The 9,541-nt window shown below is 42.0% G+C and overlaps 1 protein-coding gene across 1 annotated transcript; it reads right to left on the reverse strand.

Moving 5' to 3' along the window:
- Nucleotides 1-4,912: 4,912 nt before the first annotated feature.
- LOC137256639 (fibrinogen alpha chain-like) lies at nt 4,913-8,523 on the reverse strand. The gene is made up of 3 exons (XM_067794543.1): nt 8,203-8,523; nt 7,627-7,726; nt 4,913-5,749 (listed from the first exon to the last, which is right to left on the reverse strand). Exons 1-3 carry the CDS (start codon nt 8,521-8,523, stop codon nt 5,094-5,096), a joined length of 1,077 nt encoding a protein of 358 aa, XP_067650644.1. The 3' UTR covers nt 4,913-5,093.
- Nucleotides 8,524-9,541: the final 1,018 nt, after the last annotated feature.

Genomic DNA, 9,541 nt, shown 5'->3' on the forward strand with positions numbered 1-9,541 from the left:
GTAAGAGATCGTTATGGGATTGGGTGGTCACCCTCGTTGACTTTGTTGCCACATGTCATTGTATCTCAACTGCATAGAAAGTTGCTCTTGATGTTGATCACTGGATAGTCTGGTCCATGCTTGATTATTTACAGACCATCGCCATATAGCTGTAATATTGCTGCTTGCAGCGTGCAGCCTTACAAAACAAACCAACTGAAACAACAGTTTTGATCACATTCTTTTGCACATAAATGTTATGGCTGTGTAGTGTACATACTGTTAGAATTTACTGGGGCGTAATGGTCATTTGGAGATGTGATACAAACATAATTGCATGGTTTGGTGCTTCTAGTTTGTTATTCACTTACACATACATGTAATTATGATCTTTATATATTGTTTGGACAGGAAAAACATTTTCTTATCTGTTTCTGGAGCATTATATTCATAAGTCTTCCTTGTATTGCATATACTACAGTGCGCGTAGCTGGGAAAGTTTACACAGGGACACACTGACAGTGGTTAGGTGCAACATGGTATATTGGGTTTTACCCAGACTTCAAATAACTGGGAGGCCCAGCGCTGGTAGTTATTGTATCAGTTATTGTATTCAGTAAACTGTCTCTTTTAAGAACCTGGAATCTTTTCCCACAGCTGTTTTCTATTTTTTTTTATTAACGTTATGGAATCATCCATGATCCATCATGTTACTTCCTGGTATTTCGGCGCTTTGCCTGTTGGAATGTCAACACCAGTTTTTAACAAACAAAAACTTCTCTGTATGCCATAGGCATGGCTAATTGATTTTGTGGAAACAGTGTGAAATTGTGTACAAAGGAACTTGGCTATAAACAAGTGATTTTGCTACTGAATTAAGAAAATAAATGTTCCAACGTCATACTGACAATGTGTTTGGGAGATTTATTAACAACTCCTCCCCTCCCTCAACCCCACCATGGGCTAAAAATGCCATTGTTTCGATAAACTGTAGTTGGAGAAGCATTGTGATATGATCATAAATGTGTTTATGGGAGTTAAAATAGCCATGTGCTGCTGTGGTTAGTTCCATGTGTATAAGCAGTGGAAGGGGAACCAAAAGCGGTTGTCTTGTTAGCACTTTCATCTATGATATCACTTTGGATTTTTTGCTGTATTCATTTCAAAGTCACTTGAAACTGACTCCTCGTTGATCCAGTTTACGCAATGGTGAACGCAATGGCCATGACTCGGTAACGGAACTAATGCAGAATTTGATTTCTGATTCTCAAACTAACCTCATGCTATCCAGTAAACGTCGAAGGACTGGTTGATATCTAAACCAACGCGTACAAAATGCTTATGACTTTCAAGTTACTTAAAAAAAACAAAAAAAAAAAAAAAGGTTTACGTTGGTTTTTGGAAGATGATCCACAGACTCTACACGTGTTATCTCTTATGTCAGATTTCATTGCTCCGGTCTTTGGTTTATCACCATTTTGATTTAAGATTCATGATGTACTCTCCGTATACATCACAAATATTTTCATAGCTCCATGTGTTTGAGCAAGACAACGATGACTAGAGCTTCAGATAATGTGCATATTTGCGCGAAACGTATCCCCATTTCGAAATCGAAAGAGCGCGAGTACAAAACAATCCAATTAGCGCTATTAGCTTTGTCACCTTTCACGCATGTCTTACCATATTATTACTTACTGGGGACAGCCATAAAGTGTACACGTTGACTCAGCTGCAAAAAAACCCGATGGACTGAATGCTGAAAAAAAAACACCAATTTTCGGTGATGGTGTGGAGCATGACCTTGTGAAGGTATGTGTCCTCTGTCTAACAACGATTTCAATGTATTCCACAATGGATTAGCTCCAACTAAGTTGGGAAATGGTTAATCTTATTGTAAAACAATACGAATATCTGATTCGAACTTTGACGCATGTTCTGGGAATTGTGTCTGATGAAATTCCTTCGTTTGACAACCATACATTCCACATGGCACTGGTCTCGTCTTTATTAGAGAGAGAATCAGAACAGAGTGAGTGAATGAGGATGGTTTTACGCCGCTTTTAGCAATATTCCAGCGATATCACGGCGTGGAACACTAAAAATGGGCTTCACACATTGCACCCATGTGGGGACTCGAACCCGGTCATTCAAGATCATCTTGGTGTTATTGCAATAATAATGATAATGATGCGGCACTTGTTAACTCATGTTCGAATATATTCTCGGTATACCAGGTTCGTTATTATAGCCGGACACTGGATGAGTAAATAAACCACAACATCTACAAAACCCAAAACAAATACCCCCCCCCCCCGCAAAACAACAACAACAACAACAACACAAACACACCCAAAAATAAATAAATTAAAAAAATAAATAAAATAAAGCAAGAAATAACAAACGAGTCAAATTATGAAGATGAAAACTGGCGATACACGTGTAAGAGTTCATCCCTGCACTCACCATTGCCTCAGTAGCGTCATATCAAAAGACGTTAAGATATGGTACTTGTTGGTCCTTGCCTGGCGCTCGGCATAAATGGGTGCAACAACGACTGGCCAGCTTGGAGTCAGTAAATGTCAGAAGTGTTCAGTTCAGCTCAACCTGATGAGGAGCCTAGGATAAGCACCGAAGTTGCAATCCATAAAATTTGTCCTGTATTACTGTACCCACATAGGTAATTGAACAGCGTCTTCGGCTCACAGACGAAAGCTTCAATTAAACCACTCGGCAAGGACGCCACAGTCTTCGTGCGAGTCACTTAAAATTTAAACATCGTCTGTTTTTCAGCCATATCGTGACTGTTGTCTGTTTCGGTGAAAACGTACCGATGAATTTCACTTAAACAAAAAAGTAAATGAAATAAAGTGAAATTAATATTTCGAATCCTCATAATTTTACCTTGTTAATTGAAAATTAAAATCTTAGAATTTTACTCAGCTTAGGAAAAAAGGTGTCTAACAAACGATAATAATTTCAAATCACTTATATTGCTTTGTATTACAACGGGTAAGCCAGTAGTTGGAACAGTGAAACAAATGCACGTGCGGTACGTGATAAGCGTTAACTTAGACCATCCCTTCTTGCTCTCGGTGTTCCATTTAATGTTTAGCTAGGTACTTGGGGGTGGGGGTGGGGGTGGGGGGTGTTTTTGACCAAACATGAGTAAAGTATTGCTTGACTATTACTGGGCGGTTGGGTAGTCTGGTGGTTAAAGCGTACACTCGTCACTCCGCTGACTCGGGTTCGTTTCCCCATATGGGTACAATGTATGAAGCCTTATTTCAGGTGTCCCCGGAATATTGCTAATAGCGACGTGAAACTAAACTCTTTCATTGCATTGAATGAAGTTAATTATTCTTTTTCATTAAAAGATTAAAAGATGGAAATGATGTTCATCGTCTCATGCAGTGCCGGTGAAGACGTTGCCGTCATGGTGAGAACTGACCAATGATGACGTGCGGCAACCATGTTGTCAGAGAGTTTCGCATCGTTTGTAAGTGAATATTTAATGGTTAGGTGCAGGCTTAGTGCCATGGCATGGTGTCTAGAAATTATACGTATAAAGTGGAAAAAAACTGAAAAAATGATGTCTGCTTATTTGATACAAGGAACACTGTGTTGGATAATAATCTTACCCATTCATTAGGTGCTGTGTTAAGAAGTAGGACTATACTCTGAAACCTCGTGTTCCTCATTATAGAAGAGTCGGACTCACACTCTCCATCGCCGGCACAGTTCTTCGGCATGGGGCATGAGACCGTGTCTTGCCCGACGAATGAGGACGTGTCATTACGGTCATTGTTCTTCCAGGACTTGGACGTAGAAATACTTAACGACCTTCCGTGTAATAGCATTTTTATCAAACCACTTAATGATTTAGTATCAAAAGAGCGAAAGCGAGTTTGATACTAACTCTTTCACGTGTTATATAAAAACGGTATTTCATGGAAGCGTGTGCAGTTAGGAGATAAACATCATGTGTTGGCCAATTTCCGGGTGTTATTGAGTATTTGAAGCACGGGAATATTTCATTTGAAACCTCCGGCTGACGCCGTCGGTTCCAAATGCCAATTTCCGGGTGTTATTGAGTATTTGAAGCACGGGAATATTTCATTTGAAACCTCCGGCTGACGCCGTCGGTTCCAAATGCATTCCCGTGCTTCAAATACTCAATAACACCCGGAAATTGGCCAACACATGATGTTTATCGACATTGTAAACACAAAAGTAAACCAAAGGTGTTTTAGTGTCTGCACTCGTTTACATCGAATACGGACACAGCAGTGAAGTGTCATCAGCTGGCCGTTTCAGCTGGTTCTCATGGTAGCATCTGGAGTTGCTCATTTGTGACGTCATTCTAACTTTACGTCACAATATGATTTGAATGAAGTCACCACTGTCGATGACACAACAAAACAATTGTTTACGTGTCAATATGCGGTGAATAGTCTTTCAGTTTCCGGGAATCTAACACCATTTAATCATGTTTTTCAACCAATCACATTACAGAACACAGTAACTTTTGGTTTACAATATTAGTTATTACTCACTAACATATTTGATAGAAACTGCCTACAGTGTGACGTTCGCTGGTCATGTCGAAGACCCGGGTTCGATTCCCCACATGGGTACATGTGTGAAGCCCATTTTCTGGTGTCCTCCGCCGTGATGTTGCTGGAATATTGCTAAACAGCGGCGTAAAACTAAACTCACTCACTCACTACAGTGTGATGACTGTGTCATCCATGAACTAATGCCATTGTGATTATACTAGTCATACACTGGTGTAATAATGACGTAAAATATTTCAGTGCAGTATCTTTCTCAAACGACCTTAAGTCTAACTCAGTCGCTCAAAGCCAGAGTACCAACGAATGAAATAATTATCTCCCTCTCTGAAGAAAAAGCACCACTAAAGTAGAAGTAGCCTTTGTGCATGTTTGCGTCAGATTTGGCGTTTTATTATTTAAAGCAGGTTATCATATATTAATATTTCATTTGCCGGGTCTTTCATCAATTATAAATAATATTGATTAAAATATCAAAACATGAGTAATGTGTTTCCAAGTATTTGCTCGCTGTTGGCGTCATACATCGACGTCTTTGTTCTACCAGTGATACCCTGTAGGCGAGAACTGCATCACCGCTAAGCTCAGCGTCCTGACCTTTCCGTTGATTGGCCATAAAACTGTCCCGTTTCTCAAGGTCAGAGGGAAGTTAGTACAGTTGGGCGTGTACCACCACCCGGCTCCTCTGTCCTTAGCACACGTTCCACAATCCCGGTCACGAGTGCAGAACCTTGCGGGAGAGTCGTCCCCCAACATAAGACCGTCCTCTGCTGTGTCGACAGCCGAGTAGGAACTGTACTGGATTGGGTAACCCTCAGAGTCAGATCCTAACCGGACGTTCCAGTAATAGATATTAGCTGGTGTGGGCTTCGTGTCTGTTGGGTTTTCATAGTATTGGAGATAGACGTGCAGGTTGTAAGTACCTTGGCGTAAGACGTACCACAGCTGTTGAAGGCCAAGATAATAGTCGCATCGGACGTTCCCATACTGCGAGCTGAAACCGTTCCAGTCCATGTTTGGGTCAAGGATGTTTCCCTCACACACGCTGACGTCCTCAAAGGGGTGGTTTCTTCTCAGGAAGTACATTTGCCCCCATTCGAAGATGCAGAAAGCTTCAAATGCGTGCGGACATTTGATAGGCTGGATTGTGGACAGGGTGAATCCCGTTTGCCCGGAGATCTTTCCTTCCTTGCAATCTAAAAGCAAACACGAAAGTAGAGACGTGGTTGCAAACTATGTCGTTCAACAAGGGCCCCCATTCCAAAGGGAAAAGTGGTTCAGACTATTGTTAGGTGTAGTAGGTGAGAGTCCTGGAATTGCGGAAACCGTTACGCTAAAATCAGTTTGTAAAACTCGCTGTTATCTGTGTACTGCTTTCTTGTTTGTCGTCGCAGGAATATTGTAGTATGTCTAGAAATGGACAGGACTCAGCGATGACAGTAACACGGAGGTCTAGAAATGGTACTGAGACGGAGCTATACCCAGAGATGAGAGTAAGACAGGGGGCTAGAAATGGTACACAGATGGAGTTATACTCAGAGATGGCACAAAGGCGGGGGTCTAGAAATGGTACTGAGACAGGAGCTATACCCAGAGATGAGAGTAAGACAGGGGGCTAGAAATGGTACACAGATGGAGTTATACTCAGAGATGGCACAAAGGCGGGAGTCTAGAAATGGTACTGAGACGGAGATATACCCAGAGATAACAGTATGACGAGGGTCTAAAAATGGTACTGAGACGGATCTATATCTAGAGATGAGCGTAAGACGGGGGTATAGAAATGGTACTAAAACGGAGCTATACCCAGAGATAAGAGTAGGACAGGGGTCTAGAAATGGTACTAAGACGGAGATATATCCAGAGATGACAGTAAGACGGTGGTCTAGAAATGGTACTGAGACGGAGATATATCCAGAGATGAGAGTAAGACGGGAGTCTAGAAATGGTACTGAGACGGAGATATATCCAGAGATGACAGTAAGACGGGGGTCTAGAAATGGTACTGAGACGGAGATATATCCAGAGATGACAGTAAGACGGGGGTCTAGAAATGGTACTGAGATGGAGATATATCCAGAGATGACAGTAAGACGGGGGTCTAGAAATGGTACTGAGATGGAGCTATACACAGAGATGAGAGTAAGACGGGGGTCTAGAAATGGTACTGAGACGGAGCTATACACAGAGATGAGAGTAAGACGGGGGTCCAAAAATGGAAGTATGGCGGGAGCTTTTACAAGAATAGATAGGATACGTATCTATCAGCTTCGGGCATTTTCAATGTTTATTTGCTGTGTTAACGCCAATATGACGTCTTGCTGTAACATCAGGGCGAAATCTTTATCCATAACGCAACACATATCAAAGAGAATCGTCATGCTTGCATCGGTAATTGGAGATTATACAAGCCGTTACTGCAAAATAACCGCACTTACATATCATACAAAGATTATCGGAATTGGTGCTTTTCATCTTTTATAAAGTAAACTACAGATCTAAGAAACTGTCCGACTAATTGTAGTATGACACATATTATTGATGTCAGCTTCTATTCAACTGACGAAGGGCAGGGAAAAGACCGAAAACGTTTTGTATAAGGAGGGAGTTGACAGTCATAATATTTTGTCTTGTACCTGAATAACTTATGTATGCCTCTCAAGAACATCACTAACTGTATATTGCTATGGCCGTTGTTCGTTACACGCATCTAAACTATAATATACAGATATTAAAACTTCAAAAACTTCAGTTCGTTATATCTGTCACTTCGTCATATCCATCAGTTCGTTCGTCATATCCATCAGTTATATCCGTCAGTTCGTTATATCCGTCAGTTTGCCATATCCGTCAGTTTGACATATCCGTCAGTTTGTCATATCCGTCAGTTCGTTACATCCGTCAGTTAGTTACATCCATCTGTTCGTCATATCCATCTATTCGTTATATCCATCAGTTCCTTATATCCGCCAGTTCCTTATGTACGTCAGTTCGGTATATCCATCAGATCGATACATCCACCAGTTCGTTATAAGCGTGTTCGCTATAAGCATAGTTAGCGTATACCCGTCACCTCGGACTATTCTCTGGCAATAGTAGTCTGCCCACCCAGGCACACACACACAGGGCTGGGCGTGGATCCAGGATCCCCCGTTATAACATGGGTTGTGGTCCTGTAAAATAGAACAAGTCTAGTTTAATTCTTTGTTATTGTCCGCTGGATTATTTGGAAGTCACGTGTGTGCAAACCAACCAACCAACCAACCAACCAACAAACAAACAAACAAAACTACTATTTAAAGAGTATAAGTGTTCTGTGTTTTATCCACTCAGTGTATTAATGGTTTACAGGTTAGTGCATTTGTGTGTGTGTCTTATTGCTAAATCTCATTTTTGTGATGAGTTCTAAATTTTTCTCTTCTTGTCCTGGCGATAGTTTTGGTTCTTCCGGGATAGCCCAGTGGTTAAAGTGTGAGCTTGCTCCGCCAAAGACCTGGCATCGAATCCGTACATGGGTGCAATGTGCAATGTGCAACTCACTCACTCACTCACTCACTCACTCACTCATTCACTCACTCACTCACTCACTCGGTCAACCATTTACCCACCCTCTCACCCACCCACTGAATCACCCACTCAACCACTGTACCTGAACATGTTTCTCCATATATCTACAGCCTGCTTTCTTCACCAGCCCGACACACCCGCTGTTCCTGGCATCCAAGAGCTCACACGTATTGTATCCTGGCCCTTCACAGATGTTCACAGATTTACAGTCATCTCTGTGCGCACACAAAGCTGAGCATTCTAAACCGGAACTTGTCGATACAGTAGCAATGGAGGCACTTCCTTTGACCATGCCACTGGTGCATCCTGGGTATGTGATGAATTGCTTCATGGAGACGTCTGCAGCGTTTGCAACATGGACGAAGGCAAGGAGAAGAATCTTTGTCGTCAGTACACACACCATCCTGGAGTGAATTTTTACATCAATTTAAAATGAAATAATCTTTCTAGTTGCTGGAAAAGGGTCTCAACATTTATACCGTTTAATTTTCAAAATTTCCTCATTTGGCACTCACATCATATCTAGGGCATATCCTTTTGATTTTGCTACAAGTGAACAGATGGCTTGCCTCTACGTGTGTTTGTGACACAAACTGGTGGTGCAGGACACGCCCACCTTTTCTACAAACATTGGGTTTTATCACTATTTGAGAGCGACTGATACATGTCGGTGAACCAAGTGTGGTACATCCCTATTTGGCATGATCCCCAAGCCAGCCAAACCCCTAACTCACTACAATTAGTTGAACAAAGTTCACAACAGCCAAAAATGTACCCGTTCTTTAATAAATAGAGGTAAACGGTCGAACACTGCTGTGTCGAACTCGTGGGGACCAAGAGGGAGATTAGACTTATTCGAGCGTTCGACACATCCGTCAGCATAGAAATAATGATGAATAGAAGGAAACTGACAGGGACCGAGAAATGAGTTCGACACAACCGAGAATTCGTCTCAACCGAGTTCGAGGCATTGGGATATGAGATATAGAGGGCGGTTAGGTAGTCAAACGGAAAAGTTTTCTCACCTATCCCTGTCCCCCATGTATACCGTTTGAGTCCCATCTCCGCTCTCCCCAGCTGTGATGTTGTTAAAAGTCGCGTAAAATCACCCTCACTCACTCCAAGTTCATGTTTTTTATATTGCGACGCTTTTTGTAACTGTAGCAACAGTGATGTAAAAGTAAAAGCGACCCGTGAAGGTCTGGGATAGAATAGGCCTTCAGCAACCCATGCTTGCCACAAAAAAGAGCGACTATGCTTGTCGTAAGAGGCGACTAACGGGATCGGGTGGTCAGGTTCGCTGACTTGGTTGACAGATGTCATCGGATCCCAACTGCGGAGATCGCTGCTCATGTTGTTGATCACTGGATTGCCTGGTCCAGACGTGATTATTTACAGACCGCCGCCATATAGCTGGAATA

The sequence above is a fragment of the Haliotis asinina genome, chromosome 11, assembly GCF_037392515.1.
Source record: "Haliotis asinina isolate JCU_RB_2024 chromosome 11, JCU_Hal_asi_v2, whole genome shotgun sequence".
NCBI classification, from domain to species: domain Eukaryota; kingdom Metazoa; phylum Mollusca; class Gastropoda; order Lepetellida; family Haliotidae; genus Haliotis; species Haliotis asinina.